Consider the following 20298-nt stretch of genomic DNA (forward strand, 5'->3'; position numbering starts at 1 on the left):
CCGAGGTTCACCTTCCAGCAGGACAATGACCCCAAACACATTGCTAAAGCAACACTTGAGTGGTTTAAGGGGAAACATGTAAATGTGTTGGAATGGCCTAGTCAAAGCCCAGACCTCAATCCAATAGAAAATCTGTGGTCAGACTTAAAGATTGCTGTTCACAAGTGCAAACCATCCAACTTGAAGGAGCTGGATCAGTTTTGCAAGGAGGAATGGGCAAAAATCCCAGTGGTAAGATGTGGCAAGCTCAGAGACTTATCCAAAGCGACTTGGAGCCGTGATAGCCGCAAAAGGTGGCTCTACAAAGTATTGACTTTAGGGGGGGTGAATAGTTATGCACATTGTCCTTTTCTGTTATTTTGTCCTATTTGTTGTTTGCTTCACAATAAAAAACACACAAAACACAAACTTCAAAGTTGTGGGCATGTTCTGTAAATTAAATTATGCAAATCCTCAAACAATCCATGTTAATTCCAGGTTGTGAGGCAACAAAAACACAAAAAATGCCAAGGGGGTGAATACTTTTACAAGGCACTGTATATGGTTTTGTTTGTATGACACCAACACCAATTTTTTTGCTGATAGCCCTTCCTGGACAACCTCATCATCCTCCCTCACTCAACCGTCTATAGAGTACATGCTCCTAAATGGAGGATATTTGGTTACAAGTAGTCCATCTGGTGATACCCCTGGGAGTTATCCCATCTTTGAGCTTGTCTGAACATATTCGGTCCCCATGGCCCATGTTGTGATTTTCCTGGAGTACCTATATTTGCTTACCATCCGTCTATACGTTTGTATTTCTTACTTGAAAAAAGTTACTAAAAATCCATGGAAAATAATGAAAATTTAACAAATCCTGCCCTGCTAAATAAAACTCCCTCCCAATACAGTACACAGATCTGCTGGTGTATGGGCCATAATATGGTTTTAAGTACAAAGGCATTCAGTTCCACTTCTAGTTCTTAGTGAACGTATACACTACATTCTTGTGACTGTTCTCACAATTCGCCAAATGGGCTCACTTCTACCATTATATTAATACAGATCACTCTATGCAAGTAAACCTGTCAATTCAAGGATGTACAAATATTTAACAATTACATTATCACTGAGCTTAGTCAAAGTCAGTTCAAAGTGGGATGTGAAAAGTGAATCTCCAGCAACCAATCATATTTTAGCCTACTGCAACCAGATTACATAAAAGTTTTTATTTTTTTTGTTCGGGACTACTTTACTTTGCACATCACTACTACTTTTGCTTGTTTGAGCTGTATTTTATATTGTCATGGCTTAAAGATCCTTCAATACATTTTCATCATCATCAATTTTCAGCCAAATTATATATTGGCTTGTACAGTATGTCTCACAAGTATGCAGAACGACCCAAGGAACCTAATCAAGAAAGAGTGTGCATTACACACAGGCATGAAACAATGATATACCATGCCTTAAAGTATATCTGGAGCTTTTTACAAAAAAACTGTGCGCATTCCCCTACACAATTTAGGTGTTATACATACATCTTTAAGCTGGGCATGGTTTACGTTAAATTATGTTCTCAGTGTTGGGCAGGCACAGAATACTCTATAGAGATGAATGGGAAAGCCAACACAGAGTTTAAGTGGTCTCTGTGCAAGGACCGCATTTTAAGTGTGCCCCCCTACTAAAACAACATAAGTATAAAAAAAAAAAAAAAAAAAAAAAAAACCCACACACCTTTACAGGCATCAAGGGGAAGATATTACATTTATCATGTTACCGCCAGGCTTCAATACAAAAGAGGGTGATGTTATCCACCTGCTGATGAGATTCTGGAGAATGGAGAGTACTCAAAATCCTATATGCAGCAGCACAGTGCTAAAAGTATCTTCTCAGCAAGATCTTGGCTACTCTACATTCCCCAGATCTCACCAGAAGAAGAATGACATCACCTTCAACTAGAATACAATAGGCAAGCCAAGGAAAAGGGAAGTATACTATTGTTCTCTCTACAGAAAGTCCACTTAAAAAGAATATTTTACATTTTTAGATATGAGATCCAATTTAATGACCCTCTCCCCATGTGACAGTATTTGGGTTTGATGACTGGCACACTGGCCTGAGCACTGCATCCTGGGAATAGTAGCAGAGGGTCACATGCTTCCCTAAACCTGGACGTAGTACCAGGTATTTGAGGGCTCCAACACATAAATGGAGCTGCAGGGGAACACAGCGAATACCAGTTTGAACATGAGTGTTTTTGACGTGCTGCCTTTGAATGCAAATGTCAACATTTGACTACAAATTTAACACGAGTCCTAATGCTGGGTGAAAATTATCCAACCTAATTTCATAACAGTAAGGAGGGGCTGAGTTTAGTTTATCAGATACTGCTACCAAAGGACAAACTGGACTTCACACATTCCCATAAGGAGGGCACGAAACAAAAACGCAGTATCATTTACTGTGAGTTTTGTAGAATCTCTATAGTAATACAAGGATTCTCTCAGGCCAGCGACCCGAGTGGTTTTGCGGAGCTGCTGGCATGCCAAGGGAATTGTAACTAATTGGGTCCAGGATGATACTATGTAGGGAGATCCAACCCTGCCCAAATTCATCCAAACCTAATAAATGTGTAGTGCATGTATGTGTCTAAGTGAAGCTGTTAAATAGGAAGTAGCAGTGTCAGCTCCAGGTTAGCCCCGCAAGCTGCGGTCATTCATAAACATACATTTCTAGCATAGCAGCCAAGTTACTTTAGTATTCCAACAGCACACTGCATAACAAGGTTAATAACAGAAAATATAAAACCATGCCAATGATTAGAAAATACCATGAAGTGATGAGCCGTGATGTTCTACTAGATCTCCATTACCTGAATTTTTTGGTCTTTAGCGGTACTCAACTGAGTCAGGTACCAGGGAGAATTTTGTGGTTGAACTTCAAATATACTGAGAATAGGAAGCATCAGAGCCTGCAACAATCCGGCTTCATCATTCCTGTCAATGGCCTCATTTACTTGGACTAAGGCTACATTAGCTGAAAGGAAAGACATTCTTAACAAGTTGCAAAACGCAAATCACGCTTATTAAATAACGCCACAACTTTTTTTTTTTTTTTTTTGCATGTTTTCTTCACTTGCCATTTTTTTTGGCACTGAAATGGTTTTCTGCCTTCCTTGAAAAGTGGTACAGGTAGTGGTGTGCTTTTTACAAAAATGTGAGCAATGCATTAGGGTAAAAAACACACTTAGAACCATTTTAAAGGGTATGTAAACCCTAACAATAAATTTTACTTATTTGCTCCCTTGTCTGTTATACAGTATTGAACCAATAAATACTTTTGGTATATCAGTTTGCTATTTAAAGATCTATCTTTTGATCCTTCCAGAAATCTTGTCAGCTGATAACTTCCTGTGCTTTCTGCTTGTACTGCTTTGTTATTAATTGTTCTGATCTCTGAGGAGTACAGAACCCCCTTCTGCTGAGATAAAGACACAGGTTGAATGGCAGATCTCTACTTTTAAAAACGCTAGTTGCCTTGCTATCCTGCTAATTATTTGCCTTCAGTACTTTGATTTACAGACCTGGAAGCACATAGATCTGGAATCTGATATCAGCTGCAAACTTATTACCCGATGACTCTGAAAATTATGAAGCCAAGGAATCAGTGCGACAACAAGGCAGCTAGAATTTTTAAATGTCAGCGCCAGCTGCCTCCACATTTCTCTCAGCACAAGTTTATTATAACACTTAAATGCTCCCTAAACACCAACATTTAACCTGAATCCCTTAACCCTAATTTGAAATCGAACACCTAACAATGGTCACCTCTGAATGGTCACAATCCCCCTACTGGGTAATCACAAAGATCACAGTGCTGAAAGAAAAACTAGTGACCTGTTGCTCCAACCATCCCCATCTGTAGTGTTAGCAACATCATTGCTATGGCTCATAAATGGCAGCTGTATTGAAGAGAAGGCGCAATGCTGCTAAGCTTGCTAAATTGGTTTCCCCTGGTAGAGGTCTACAGTATCAGTACAAGGCGCCTGTAAAAAAAAGAAGAGTGCAATAGGGCAGTATGTTTACCAACATTGCAACTTCAAAACATTGGACTGAGTTGGGGCATCACCATATTACGTTTAAGTAAAAAGCAAATAGAATTAACCCATAGCCACATCATTTTTAGCTGCCATTTTCTGAGCAAGCACTTTGATATCTTTGCCCTGAATAATGTGGATAGGTACTAAAAATGTGGAGCCTCTAAGGTAGCCTTTCCCAAACAGGGTTCCTTCAGAGCATCCTCTCTCAACCTTTAACACGGAGGAACCCTTGAAATAACATTTTGATCTCAGGGAACCCCTGCTAATAGATTATTTTATCTACAGCTCATGGTACATTAGTGGAATGGTGTCTGGGAAGAATGCACCTTACATTTGTGGTCATTGGGAAGAATCCCTCTTACAGATAGCTAAAAAAATCAAAGTTGTCAGTCATTGCTTATCTAATGCCCCGTACACACAGTCGGACTTTGTTTGGACATTCCGACAACAAAATCCATGGATTTTTTCCGACGGATGTTGGCTCAAACATGTCTTGCATACACACGGTGACACAAAGTTGTCGGAAAATCCGATCGTTCTGAACGCGGTGACGTAAAACACGTACGTTGGGACTATAAACGGGGCAGTGGCCAATAGCTTTCATCTCTTTATTTATTCTGAGCATGCGTGGCACTTTGTCCGTCGGATTTGTGTACACACGATCAGAATTTCCGACAACGGATTTTGTTGTCGGAAAATTTTATATCCTGCTCTCAAACTTTGTGTGTCGGAAAATCAGATGGAAAATGTGTGATGGAGCCTACACACGATCGGAATTTCCGACAACAAGGTCCTATCACACATTTTCCGTCGGAAAATCCGACCGTGTGTACGGGGCATTAGAGGCAGAAATTGCTCATTGCTCAAGGAACTCCTAGCAACCTCTGAAGGAACCCAGTGATTCCATGGAACAGGAGTTGAAAAAAGCTGCACTAAATGCTGCCAGGGGTTCTTTGAGCAGGGAATTATCTTTTTACCTATCTTCAAGGAGGTGATTCTGCCCAATGACCACATGTGTAAAGAGCATTCTTCCCTGTGACACACATGCCCTCGAGCTGTAGATATAGTAATCAATAGCAGGGGTTCCCGGACACCAAAAAGTTATTCCAAGGGTTCCTCCATATTAAAAATGATGAGAAAGGCTGCTTCAGGGCATGGTGGCATCATTTATACAGGGCCAGGGTACTATAATAGCCTTGCATTTCCCACTTTTTCAATGAAAGCAAATTACCCCTTTATTAACATATGCTATATGTTTCTGTATCATTGACTGGAAGCAAAATGCATCACATTGCTTGTGTCTTATAGAGGGCTCAAACTGTAAAAGACAAAGTTTTTAGTTTGAAGCAAGATTATAAAGCAGACCAGCAAGCAGCGGGAACATTTGCTTCTATTGCTGTAGGTTAAACAAAAGCAACAGCATAGCAACAACATACCCATGCAACAATACATTATTATAGCGCCAACACACAGTTTCACCTTCCAGTCGTTGCAGCCACGCAAACACCTCAGAGTTGTGATTTACTTACTGTTAACCTTATTAATGTGACCTTGTATCTCTGCTTGTGTGAGCAGTTCTTCATACACATCTCTCTCCTCCTCAGAAATACTGCTGTTCTGCAACCACAAGACAAAATTAATTAACAGTAAGAGTTACAAAGGTTCAAAGGGTTAATGTGCACCTAAACATTCAAAAATGTTCCAATACCACAGCATAAAGCAGAAGTTCACCTTTTCTAACGTTACACCCGTATTCAGGGTGTAACATGTTAGTGCCGCAGCTGCCCCCACTCCCCCAAATCACCGATGTGACAGCAGATCTGGGATCTTCTCCCCGTGTCTGCTGCCACAATTTAAAAAAAAAAAAAAAAAGATGCGGCTTTGCAGAGCTCCACACACCCGGCCACATCACTCATTCACAGTGTTCTGTAAATGTGAAACTACAACTACAGACAGCCTTTGCAGCTGTCAGCTTGTAGTTCTCAAAGAACTACCACAGCGCTGTTGAGCTGTCAGTGTGTAACTAAATGCTCATATGAGGTACAGGCACACAGCTTACACACAGGGTTTGCAAGAGCCCTGCATAGCACCCACGATGCGCTGATCGTGGGTGCAAAGCTTTGCAGGCTCCCAATAAAAAAATAAAATAAAATAAATGCACAAAATTTTTCCTGCAAAAAGATGTGCATTTATTTTTATTTTTTGAAAAGGTGAACTTATCTTTTAAAGTGATTGTAAAGGTTTTTTTTTTTTTTCTGTTTGTAAAATAACAAATATGTCATACTTACCTGCTCTGTGCAAGGGCTTTGCACAGAGCGGTCCTGATCCTCCTTTTCTGGGGTGTCCCGGCAGCGCTCCTGGCCCCTCTTTTTATCGGGTGCCTCCGCGGGGAGACACTTTCCATGGGGGCACTAGTGCGAGCGTGCTCCCAAGTCCTGCTGCTGTATCCATTGACACAGACAGCAGGACTCGGCCCCACCCCCGAGTCGCTGGATTTGATTGACAGCACTGGGAGCCAATGCTCCTGCTGCTATCAATCCATCTAATGAGGACTCGAGACAGAGGCAGGAGCTGCTGGGCTCATGCTCTTCACTGGGATGAGTGGGTTCAGGTAAGAAAAAGGGGGGCTCTGGGGGGCAGCTGCAGCACAGAAGGTTTTTCACCTTAATGCATATAATGCATTAAGGTAAAAAACCTTGAGGGTTAACAACTCCCTTAAGGCTATTTATAACACTGCTCATCTGTACTAGAGTTAGCAAATGTTCTGTAATCATTAATGTGATTTGTGATTATTGCAGTTTGCAAAAATCAACATTTCTGCACTCCGCAGCTGCCGTATACTCTACAACATTGGTTCTTAACAACCAGGCCATGGTCCACGGCCTCCCTCTACTATGTCCTGTAATGATGAGTCTGTTTCACTGCAGACTTTAAACTAATATTTCTACTGAGTAGAGTAATAATGTTGGGTAGTATAAGCAGCAGGAGAGGTTTGTAGAAGTATAGTGTGTGTATGTGTATATATATATATATATATATATATATATATATATATATATATATATATATATATATATACACATATACATACACACACATATACACATACACACACATATATATACACACACATACCTATACATCTTGACTTGGTCACTTACACACAATTTTTATTTGTATTTTGCAAACATGTCAGCTGTATACGCAGAATTTCTTTCAGTTTTATTACTATGCCTTGAATCTCACTACTCAAGATCAACGTCTTGGTGAGCATTATCATTCAGCAACTCTTCCACATTGAATTCGATATTTGCAGTAGGTGGGCTGTGTTTGAATTATTTACCTTTAATTTAGCATTCTCCTCTTTTATTTTCTTAGCTTGAGAAAGCTCATCATGGTACTGCTGGTCAAATCTCTCCTCCGCATTTAATAGCATTGCATTAGGATTCCTAAGGGTCATCATTGTCTGACTGGCTACTCCCTTGTCCAGCGCTTCATTAATTGCAATTACAGCTGCGTGCACTAAAAGCAAGGAGGCATAAACAAATAGTCCCATTGACAAATATTTATAATGTATGTATGTATAGATAGATATAAAAAAAAAAACAAAAAAACAAAAAAAACACACACACACACACACAACATGGTGGACTGTGACCAAAATAGACCAAAAATAAAACTGTTCCAAAATCATTAACCAGTAAGTTTCCCTTTAGGGCTGGGTATGTATAAAATTGCAAGTTTAGGGTCATCGCGATTAGAGAGAGTAAATGCCAATATTTGATCAATAAATCACAACGGAATTATAACACCAAAACAAAAAACAAAAAAAACACACTACAATGAAAAGATTTCATTTTCCTACAATGACTGAGGAGAGCTTCAGTTTTGGACTAAACGCGATATAAAAAGCCCCAGTATAAAATTACACAGGCATTTACAAGACCCTATAGTACTGTAGCACAATGCCGTGAGCTTCCTTCCAGCAATGCCAGAATTGTTTATTACCAAATAATTTCTCCTGGAAATCCTTTTCAGATTAAGCCCCTGTTCACATCGGTGGGACTTGCCATGTAATTTGACAGTTCCAGATCACATCCCATTGCCAGCAATGGAAACGTTCATGTCTCAGCAATTATGAAAGTTTCCTGCACTACTTTATGCCGATTTCATTGCGACTTGCACAGACTTATGTTAAATTAAGTTGCAAGCCGCAATGAAATCAATAGTGCAAATCACACTGATGTGCAGCTTTGAAATCTTGCTGAAGTAGCACGATAATGGTGGCTTTACAAAGAGGACAAAAAAAATCAAATGAACTACATGGAAATAGCTCTAAACAAGAAGGCTGCAATCGGGGAAAACGTTACATACAAAATGTTTCTACTGCCCCCACTTAAAACAAAACAAAGTTCCAATTTTGTTTGGCATTCTCCTTTAACCACCAGCCAACCAGCTCACGCAGATGTACTGCGGCAGGTTGGCTCTCCTGCGCGAATCAACAAACCTGTACGTTGGTCCGTGCAGCTCTGGGGAGCTCCGGGGAGCTGTAGCAAGCCCGAAGGGCAGAGACAAAAAAAAGAAAATGACATTCCTCTATTGCAAAATCATAGGAACATCTGATGAGGCTGAAAGATAGGTACGTGTAAATACACGTCTTTTATATCTATGGAGGCTAAAAAGTCTTCCATCTGGAGCGAGGCTACAATTTTAGTGGACAGACTCCATCCGTAAGAACTGGATTAGTAGATACTGGTTCAGGGATCTTAGGTCTAAAATGGGCCTTGTGACCCAGTTTAAACCGTAAAACAGGTTCGCTCTTTCGGATACAGGAACCTGTACAATCACTCCTTGATGCACTACATGATGTAGTGCCTGAAGCCATAAGTCTCTTTTCGGAGGATTTGAGGGAACGCTGGATCTTAAAAACCTCTGAGGGGGAACCCCCTGCAACTCCAGCTTGTAACCGCGGGATATAATTGAGGTGACCCACTCGTCCTGAATTATTGTTCTCCAAATGTCCGCAAAGTGCAGCAGCCTTCCTGATGGAGTGGGGGGCGTCCCCTCAATAGGAGGGCTTGGTGCTGGGTTTAGAAGAATTTTGGACCCAGGGAGTTTTCTGGCCATGGCCTTGCAGCTTGCCCCTTGCTCTAGCGCCCTGTTGGCAGCGGAACTGCCTTGGCACTGAGACATTTGAGGAAGCAGTCCCTGATGTTTTGAACAAGGGACGCCTGGTGCTTTTGTTCACAGGAAGTAGAGAACTCTTCCCTCTGGAAATCTTTTGGATAGATTTGTCCAAATGATTGTCAAATAAACGTTCCCCATGAAAAGGGAAACCTGTCAATAACTTTGCACAAGGAATCTCGGCTGACCATTTCTTAAGTCAAAAAAGTCTGCGCATATGTACAGACAAGAGAACCAAACAAGAAACCTGCTGTATTGAATCCTTGTACGGATCCTTTACGGACTTGCAGATACCAATTGCTGCAACAGCTGGGTGAATAGCTGAACTGGCCAAAGAAAAGGAAGATTTTAACAACTAGTCCTATTTCTTGTCAACAGGCCCTGTGCGTTATCTACCGGACAAGTTAAGTTTCTTGTTTAAGGAAGAGACTGCTGCATCCCTTTTTAAACAAGCTTTTCATCCATGGGATATTGTTATTATTATAAAGTATTTATATAGCGCCAACAGTTTACGCAGCACTTTACAATATAAAAGGGAGACAATACAGTTATAATACAATAAAATACAGGGGGATTAAGAGGGCCTTGCTCAGAAGAGCTTACAATCTAATAGGGCGGGCCAGGTGGTACAAAAGGCTGTAATTGTGGGGAATGAGCTGATGGAAGTGGTAAAAGATTAGTTGGAGACGTGATAGACTTCCCTGAAGAGATGAGTTTTCAGGGATCGCCTGAAGGTAGCAACAGTAGGGGATAGCTGGACAGGTTGAGGTAGCGAGTTCCAGAGGATGGGAGAGGCTCTGGAGAAATCCTGGAGATCAGCATGGGAGGAGGAGACGAGAGAGCTTGAGAGTCGGAGGTCTTGAGAAGAACGGAGAGGACGGTTTGGGTGATATTTGGAGACAAGATTGATAATGTAGAGAAAAATTGTTTATGGGAATTGAGTGTATGGGACTGCCAAAATCCTTAAAACATGGAGAGGAAACATGCAACAAGTGCAGTCGGGGCCGCGCCCTTGGACTTTAAAGGCAGAAATAAGGGTAGAAGACATTTCCAAGAAACAAAAAGAGTACTTGAGTGTAGTATTAAAACACCTCAGAAGGGAGACCCTTTAATAGGCCGCACCAAGCCTTATGTAACAACCGTGCTAAGCGCATTTAGCCTGCCAAGCAACACTTGGTGACTCGTGTGACACAGGTAAGGAGAAATGAACTGCTGCAAGTGTCTGTTCAGAGCCTGCTCTGTGTCCCATAGCTGCCTTCTGGAAGCACCGCATGCTTGGCCTACACAGCTTAAATAAGCTGGGTGTGTGCCGGAACGTTCTGTGCGCGCGTGCGCACGTGGTCCCGGTTAAAACGGCATGGCTGTATTCACATATGACGCAAATCTTCGTGCACCCAGATGAAGGCCACTGCACATGTGCGGCGAAGCCGCATGCGCCATGGCCAAACAAACTGCTGAGCACAGCAGCACTCTTGTGAACGCACCTGCGTCATAGTGAACCAAGGTGAAATGGCGTATCGTCATGCGCCATCATACATAAAAACAGCCAGACACAAGCAAACACCCACAGTGAGTCCAAAACTCCCTCGTATGGTCACCGCACACAGGTGTCGAGCATCTAGCTAGCTTGAGTGATTGTTACAATCACTGGGACACCCCACAATAATAAAGGGGTTTCAGTTACCCGTCCAGGCGCAGGGCAGCTTAGAAACGAAGAACCCAATCTTCACCCTTCACAGCAGGTTCATGTCACTTGAGGACCTTCAAGGACTGGGTACCCTTTCATGTTTAGGGTCCACTCCCTTGGACGTGGAATGCCTTAGTGCTGTGGTGTCCAGGATTCCACTTCGCAGGGTCCAGCGGCCGGATTACAGGCAAAATCTTGCAGGATCTTGAGTCCTCTTTGCGCGGCTCAGGTACCATTTAACTAAGCATATAAAGCCTGTGTCAAATGGATCTGATCAGTCAATCCCTTGATTCATTTAAGAACTGTTTGTGGGACAAGAGACCTGGAGTTCAGAGAGCTCAAACAAGCTGTGCCATCCACTTTGCAGACACTGGTTAAAAAAAAAAAAAAGTGCTTCCTGTATGGGAGGGGTTATATAGGGGATCATTTTGGTCTACCAGTGTCCATTCACCTGGAGATGAAGTATAACCCAGCAGGTAACTAATATTAGCCTAACTCTGTGTCCCATGATGTATGAAAAAGAAATAGTTTTTTTAAATTATCGATCTTTTTTTGTTTAGAATGCAAAAAATAAAAACCGCAGAGGTGAAAAAATACCACCAAAAGAAAGCTCTTTTTGTGGGTAAAAAAGGACGTCAATTTTGTTTGGGTACAGCAATTGTCAGGTAAAGCGATGCAGTGCCATTTTGCAAAAAATGGTCTGGTCATTAAGGGGGCAAATCCTTCCAGGGCTGAAGTGGTTAAAGCTTTGGATTTATGATATGGGTATATTCATCTATAGCACTTCATTTAAAAGTAACACATAATGATACTTAAAGGCACCCTACTATGTGAGTATTTTGCATACACTTTTTGTATGTTGATGTATCGTGGGTTTAACCCACCTAAAACAAAAGTTCTGTTTACAATAGTTAATGAATATGTTACCCCAACATTTCTTATTCCTGATATGTGCCTGTTGTACCATGTACTTGTGTTAAAAAGTATCCTGATTTCTTTGTATTGCTTCCTTTGAATCCCCCCGTGATCTTGCCCCTGCTTTCCTATTTCAAGCTGACCAAACCAGGCATGAAAGCACAACTTCCTGCCTGTCCTTCAGTGGCAAAGACTTGTGCTGACATGCACCCCCCTGCACAGCCATTCACTGTGAAGATCAGTGTAGTGCTGCTACAGAAATATATGGCATTTATAAAAAAAATACTTTAAACAATGAATGTGCCCTTTGACATGAGATGCAGGCTCTCCTATCTGGCCAATTCAGCCAGGATTGGAAACAATCCCATGCCTATGGGTACTAAGCAAACACCATCAGTCAACAGCAATACAGAAAAAAAACAAGTAATCAGAAGACCTTGTCTGACCTCCGCAGTTCCCCCTGATAGTGGTGGTGTCCATTCTTGGCTTCCTCCTCCCCTACACCTTACCATAGACTTGAAATGCTCTGGTGACATTTGTACTGCCTAACAATTCTACAAGCAGTTTAGCTGCAAACCAAACCTTGATTGCTATGTGAGGCTTCATTCACACCAATGCGTTTTTGCATGCTTTTTGCAGAAACGCAGGACATTATTTTTAACATTGGTTCCTATGGAACACATTTACATCAATGCATTTTTGTGCCTCTGCATTTTTGCAAAGGGTCAGGGACTATTTTAAAAGCAAAACAACGCTTTTTTTTTTGGTTCAATAGACTTCAATAGAGAAGCCACCTATAAGCGGAGATCTAATGCTGAAGGAAGTTGACTATTCATGGAAGGTTAAGTATGATACAACCACCCTTGGACATCTGAGCCAATCAGTGCATCCCTAAAAAAAAAAAAAAAAAAAAAAAAAAAAAAAAAAAAAAGAACATTTGCACTGGGAGACCATTCCTGTTCAGCTTGTGCAACATGGTAGGAGAAGCGTGTTGCTGATTAATTTAGCACAGTGTTGTCATGTGGAAACAGCAGCGATCAGGCAAGGGATCAAACCCTCAATTACCATGAACTCTACTGTACATTCACCCCAGATCAGCTTCAGCTAGCACTGTCCACTGGTACCTCACCGACTGGCCACATAAATCAGATGACATTTTCAATTTGTAAGTTAAAAAAAATTACCAAAATCTAGACCCTCACACTGAATAAGCATGGTTACATTTTGTCAAAATAAAACCCAATCTGAAAGAAAAACAAAGTGACTGTGTGGCCAGTCTTACATTTGCCAGTGTCAGTTGTCTTAGACGTTGGCACCTATGCAGACGGTGATAATGCCATTTATAAGGGTAATTTTCCTGTTCATACAAACGTTACTCTAAATACTGTAATGAAAAAAAAGCAACGCTATCAGAGGATATGGGAGATTAGGCTGAATAATGTGGTGGTGGGGCGAGTCTTATATATTTCTGTTATTGTATATATTTAGTATACCCGCCTACAAAACTTACAGGCTGCTTCATCCACAGACAGTTCATTGGCCAGGATTCCTCCTATTTTATTGAATGAGGGCATCTGAATACCGTATTTTTCCAACTCTTTCCTCATGTTGCTGATCTCCTCCTCTAGAGAACAAACACAACGATTAATGCTGAGTATATAACAGGTCTTATTTTTTACCAAATCACACATGTGAAAAACAGTATAGCATAGTTAGTATTTGGCATTTTTCTGCCCTCATCACCCTCAGCAATTAGGACATATAAGGCCATCCAATGAGCACCCTCAACATTCAAAATGATGCATTCTCTCACAGGCAATAAGATTTAGCCTACTAGTGCCAAAAACTCAATCTTGCCTGTAGCAATGCAGAATATGGTGTATAGCAGTGGTCATCAACCCTGTCCTCAGGGCCCACTAACAGGCCAGGTTTTATGTATTACCTTGGGGAGATGCAGACTAGAATACTGCAATCACTGAGCAGAAAATGAGATCACCTGTCATGTATTTCAGTTATCTTGCAAACCTGGCCTGTTAGTGGGCCCTGAGGACAGGGTTGATGACCACTGGTGCATAGTACAATATGCAGCTAGAATCTTTCAATTAACTCATGTTTGTGATAAATGTAAAAATCTAGAAAATCTAAAAAGGTATGCCAATGCTAACCATAGAAGAGTGTTTTTCTTAAGCAGAATTTTCTTTAATTAGAAATGTTTGATAATCTTACCTGTGAAGTCCACTTTTCCCAGTAAGTCTTGTATTTGTGGGGCAATTCCAAGCTTGAACAGATATAAACTGTAATAAAATTGAATAGCAACAATAAAATAAATAATTTAAGCAATAAAAGTATTACAAAAAAATCTGGATATGCAGAATGTTTGAAATAATGCTCATGGTCTCATTGCCAGTGTCTTTCCTCTCATGCTCAGGGGGGGCGACCTACAAGTGTGTGTTTATATATAAAGCTTTAGAAAAAGACCTCTACTGTATCAATGTATCATCATGCCTGCACCACCAACTGTCAGCTGAGATGAGACTTCGTATTGTCTGGATGTTGAACAATTATTCTAGTCATCAATAGCATTTTGGAACTAGGCTGAATAAAATGAATGCATATAAAGTATCAAGAGTGCTATATTATATATTTTTACATAGGACTGTCAGGATTGTGGAGAGTGTACATGTCATCTAGGTTTCTTAACAACAAATAGAGAGGGGCATCTGGGTTCGAAAACTTTGTTTTCTTACATTTTAATAAGTTCTGTTGCGAGTCCTGGAGCCTTTGTAGTGCTTTGAATAGGTTAAAACCTCAATTTCTAGTCCATATCTTACCTGCAAGCTAGACCTTATTTTTTTTAATCATTTTTAATGTGGACTGACTGAGGCTTTTCTTTCTCTCTCTTGCTCTGTTTGGTGTGGGAGCCTGCTGCTGAATGAAAACGCTGACTGCTGATAGAATACTAAAAAGAGAACATATGCTACCTGTTTGTTTAGGGGAAGCCACTAGGTGGCATCCTGTTAAGGAACCAACATAAGTTTAGTTAGTGGCTTGGACAAGCAGACGATTTGTTTTATGCCATGGTCTTGCTGTTCAAAGCCTTCCTGCCTTGCTGAATTAAAGCGTAGGACAAACCTGCTTGGATTGTTCCTGGGTGTCAATGTCTCTGGAATGGTTTATGGGTACCAACACCAGTTGAGCCTACCCCCCTTACTATATGAATAAACAGTTGTAGAAGCTATAAAGAAAAAAACTATAAGGATAATTAAAAGGCAGCCTGCCTGGAATGTAGTTACAACAGACTAAGGTCTGTGTAACTAAATATTAAAGTGGTTGTAAACCATAGTACCTGTCTATCTGCAGTCTTCTCTACATCCTTTCACAGTGCAGACTTTAAAGCTTGTCTGAGCAGTCAGAAAAAAGGGGGGCAGAGAGCTAAAGTTACACTCTGCACAGATCAGTGAGGAAAGCTCTGAGAGCTGATTGGAGGGAATGGACACACCCCCTTCACACAGCACACAGGAACAGTGCTGAGGCTGTCAATTAGCTGGAGCTCCCTCCCAGTCACCATTTTTCTCTTGGCCTCAGGAAAACCTGTCAGAAGTGAATCATGCAGATAACCGAAGAAGGAAGTAACAGACAGAAATGACACTTAATGCTCTGGATTGAGACACACTACAAGAGGATATGCTTTGTTCATTTTCCGTGTTTGAAGTTTACATCCACGTTAAGACCTGTCTGAAGATTTCAAATAATCAGTCATGGGACACACTTGTTAAAGCAGAACTTCACTACATCTGAGCACCACACACCAAAAACACTTGTTCATTTTTAAAAGTCAGAGCAAACTCATCCATCCATTCAGGTCTCCATGATTTATTTTACTGAGAAATCACTTTAAACCCCTCCCGCCCCCTAGCATTACTGGCCGTGGCCATCTTGGGTAAGGGCAGAGGAGTCATGTGGCATTTACTTCCTGGAATCCAGCCACCCTTAGCGCAGGCATGCAGGAGGATGTTCTTAGCTGAGAAAACCCCTCCTGAAGAGTCCTGTGATGTATCATATAATTTGCCTAGGCCTGGAAACCAGAAAGTAACCGATAAAATGTAAAAAAATTAAGAAAAGTTTAACACAAGTAAAAAAGATATACTTCCTATATACCGTATTTATCGGCATATAACACGCACTTTTTTCCCCTTAAAATAAGGGGAAAATCGTGGGTGCGTGTTATACGCCGATCCCCGCTATTTTGTGATCTGTCGGAGCGATCGCCGCCGACATTCACATAGCTTGTATTTTTAAACATGGCACCGCGGAGTTCGGAGGGACTCGGCGGCGCTCGTTCAGCTGAACGAGCGCCGCCAAGGACACAGTGACTGGGCGGAGCCGAGATACACATAGCCGAGGCTTCTCGGCTATTCTCGGCGCCGTTCACAGTCACGCCCAGTCCCGCCATTGGACCTTTGTTATGTCCATCATAGGGACTGGGTGTGACTGTGAACGGCGCCGAGAAGCCTCGGCTATGTGTATCTCGGCTCCGCCCAGTCACTGTGTCCTCGGCGGCGCTCGTTCAGCTGAACGAGCGCCCCCGAGTCCCTCCGAACTCCGCGGCGCCATGTTTAAAAATACAAACTAAACGTTTGTATGTCGGCGGCGACAAGGCTGCACGGACCACTGGGGACAAGGCTGCACTGGGGCAAAGCTGCACTGGGGACAAGGCTGCACTGGGGCAAAGCTGCACTGGGGACAAGGCTGCACTGGGGCAAAGCTGCACTGGGGACAAGGCTGCACTGACAAGGCTGCACTGGACACTGGGGAAAGGCTGCAGATGAACACTGATGAGGCTGCATTGATGGGCATTTAAATGTAAGTTTTTTTTCCTTAAACTTCCCTCCTAAACTTGGGGTGCGTGTTATACGCCGGCGCGTGTTATACGCCGATAAATACGGTATTTAGTATCGTTTGCAGCATAAGGATTAAAAATAGTTAATGTTGATTGAGAGCGTAAAGTTCCTCTTTAAGTCACTTTCTTTCCTCATCAATGAATTGAAAACTACAATTAAACAAAACCTCTAATCTTTGTGATCATCAAAGCGTTTTCTTTGGTTCGAAAGAAGGAAGTGACTAATAGATTTCACAGAATGCATCAAACTTTTCTTAAAGGAACCTATCAACTTCATTATCATCTGCCACTATCAGTGACAGATTATACAACCAATATCTGTCACGATCATCAGAATGCTGTGCTCTACTCTATAGGAAAAAAAAAAAAAATGGTCTAGTTCCCTAATCTTAGAAATTAAGTATGGACTTAAAAAAACCCAAACATTTATACTCACCTAGGTGGATGCAGCATCGATCTGATGTTGCATCTGTCCCCTGTCAGCTCTGCAGTGAGAACTAAGCGATCAAACATCGCTGATCGCTCAGTTCTCCCCTTCACTCTGAGCAAAGAACGGTGACTGTCAGTCAGGGGCCCCTAAATCGCTAAATGGAGTGCTGGACTGTGGAGGGGGCGGGAGGGGCTGGATCAGCCTCTTAGCGGATCACTGAGAGGCTGAGACAGGTGCCGGTCCAGGCATCTGGGTGGATCCCAACCATATGGTTGGGATTATTCCTGAGCCCGGACCGGCTGAGTGACATCAGCCGACAGAGGACTTGCCTGCTGTCTGCTGAAAACGGGTCACAGGACTGCAAAATGAACTGTACTCCTGTGACCCACAGGAGATGTATAGCCAAAATAGCTTTGGCCATACTTCTCCTTTAAAGAAGAAATCCGGGCAATTATTAAAAAAATCCAGTGTTGTAAAATACGGTAATCATTCAAAAATCAATATACATAGGGTAAAATAAGTATTAAACACGTCACCATATTTCTGGGTAAATATATTTCTAAAGGCGCCATCGACGTGAAATTTTCACCCAATGCTGCTAACAACCCATGCAATCCAAACATACAAAGAAACCAATCAATAGCATATTATATATATATATGTAATTATTTTTCTTTTTATTAGCAGAGTGTCCCAAAGAGCAGGCAAAAGTTCTGTTCAGGGTTTATATGGTTCCCAGGCTCCTTTTATACACATTCAGGGATATTGGTCCTCTCCCCCAGGCCAATTTAAACTCACCTGAGACAGCCAGTGCTCTTGGCCTGGGAACAACAGACAAGTTCTGTCTAGGAGAGCAAAAGGTTGATAAAAGCTATTAACCACTTGCGGCCCTGCCACCGTCAAATGATGGCTGGGTGGAGTGGCTCTCGTTCTGGGTGGACGTCATATGAGGGCCCCTTCAAAGCAACCGCTCTCACGCATCCATGATGGCGCGCATCGAGGCGATGGGTGGTTTGGTGCATCAGTCTGACACACCGCTACACCGACCTCGGTAAAGAGCCTCTGACGGAGGCTCTTTACCACGTGATCAGCAGTGTCCAATCACGGGTGATCAGGATGTAAACAGGAAGAGCCGTTGATCGGCTTTTCTTCATTCGCGTCTGACAGACGCGAGTAGAGGAGAGCCAATCAGCTGCTCTCCTGACGGGGGGGGGGGTGTTTTGTGCTGATTGTTTTTCAGCACAACCCTCCCCCGGATGCCCACCCAGGACCACCAGGGATTGCCACTACACTGGACCACCAGGTATGCCACCCTAGACCACCAGGGAAATGCCAATCAGTGCCCAGGCAGCTGCCAATCAGAGCCCATCCCCAATGTCTGCCAGTGCCATCAGTGATGCCCATCAATGCCATCTATCAGTGCCGCCTATCAGTCCCACCCATAAGTACCCATCAGTGCAGCCTTTCAGTGCCCATCAATGCCTCCCATAAGTGTCCAGTGCCGCCTATCAATGCCCATAAGTGCTGCATATCAGTGTCACCTACCAGTGCCGCCTATCAGTGCAACCTCTTCGGTGCCGCCTTATCAGTGACCGTCAGTGAAGGAGAAAACTTACTTATTTCCAAAATTTTATAACAGAAACAAAAGAAAAACTTTTTTTTGTTTCAAAATTTTAGGTCTTTTTATTTGTTTAGCAAAAAATAAAAAGTGCAGAGGTGATCAAATACCACCAAAACAAAAAGTTCTATTTGTGGGAACAAAATTATAAAAAATACTGTGTGGGTACAGTGTAGCATCACCGCGCAATTGTCATTTAAACAGTGACAGCGCTGAAAGCTAAAAATTGGCTTGGGCAGGAAGGGGGTGTAAGTGCCTGGTATTGTAGTAGTTAAAGCAGAAATCCAGGCAATTATTGAAAAATTCCAGTGTAGTAAAATAATCATTCAAAAATCAATATGCAGCGGATAAAATAAGTATTGAACACGTCACCATATTTCTGGGTAAATAGATTTCTAAAGGTGCTATCGACATGAAATTTTCACCACATGCTGGTAACAACCCATGTGATACAAAGAAACCAATCAATAGCATTATATATATATATATATATATATATATATATATATATATATATATATATATATATATATATATATATATATATATATATATTTTTTTTTTTTTCTTTTCTCTTGCTTGCCGAGTGGGAGGGCCATACCAGCTCCAGTTTACTACAAAATGTCATCATACTAGAACGTAGATGTTAGGGTTTGATGTGAAAAGGTTTATACAGAAGGGAAATACAGATGGTGTATGTAATCTATGGGCTGATCTTCATAGAGGTGGCTGAGGACAGGGAGGGGTCACAAGAGGCTGCAGAGCTGTAGACTACAGATAGTGGTGTGTGAACCATGAATGAAGTACTTTGTGTGTTTAAACTGTGTTCATAGTCTATATTTAGATATGCATAAAGTAACAATATTAATTGAATGAGGCGCCAAGTTCAAATCTAATCATCAGAGATACCATTACTATAATACAATTATAATCCCCCCTCCACCAAATGATTTGGACCAGTGCACAAAGCAAGGTCTATAAATACATGGGATGAGCAAGTTGGAGGTGGAGGAATTTTGCACGGAGTCTTGACCTCAACCCAACAGAACACTTTTGGGATGAATTAATGCAGAGACTGCGAGCCAGGCCTTATCATCCACATCAGTGCCTGATCTCACAAATGCGCTTCTGGAAGAATGGTCAAACATTCCCATAGACACACTTCTAAACCTTGTGGGCAGCCTTCCCAGAAGAGTTGAAGCTGCAAAGGGTGGACCAACTCAATATTGAACCCTATGGACTAAGACTGGGATGCCATTAAAGTTCATGTGTGTGTAAAGGCAGGCGTCCCAATACTTTTGGTAATATAGCGTAGTTTTGACAAGGGACAGGGATAAAGACCATGTAGTAACTAAAACATACAGGAAAGAATGTGCACGGAACAAAATCGCATCCGGCTACCATCCACCACATACAATTAGATCAATTACAATTGGTGAATTCATCAGATCTAAGAAAAACTACTCTACACTTGTGGATT

General features: G+C 41.9%; 1 protein-coding gene across 2 annotated transcripts in view; it reads right to left on the bottom strand.

Moving 5' to 3' along the window:
* IQGAP2 (IQ motif containing GTPase activating protein 2) overlaps positions 1-20298 on the bottom strand; it is a 375241-nt gene that overhangs the window by 159781 nt on the left and 195162 nt on the right. The window contains exons 6-10 of one of the 2 annotated variants that reach the window (XM_073623999.1): positions 14097-14164; positions 13381-13494; positions 7428-7606; positions 5614-5701; positions 2858-3021 (exon numbers count right to left, since the gene is read on the bottom strand). In XM_073623999.1, coding sequence (XP_073480100.1) covers positions 2858-3021; positions 5614-5701; positions 7428-7606; positions 13381-13494; positions 14097-14164 — 613 coding nt within the window. The remainder of the gene's footprint in view (positions 1-2857; positions 3022-5613; positions 5702-7427; positions 7607-13380; positions 13495-14096; positions 14165-20298) is intronic. The other variant, XM_073624006.1, reaches the window with a different exon arrangement.

The sequence above is a fragment of the Aquarana catesbeiana genome, linkage group LG01 (genome assembly GCF_042186555.1).
Source record: "Aquarana catesbeiana isolate 2022-GZ linkage group LG01, ASM4218655v1, whole genome shotgun sequence".
Lineage (NCBI taxonomy): Eukaryota > Metazoa > Chordata > Amphibia > Anura > Ranidae > Aquarana > Aquarana catesbeiana.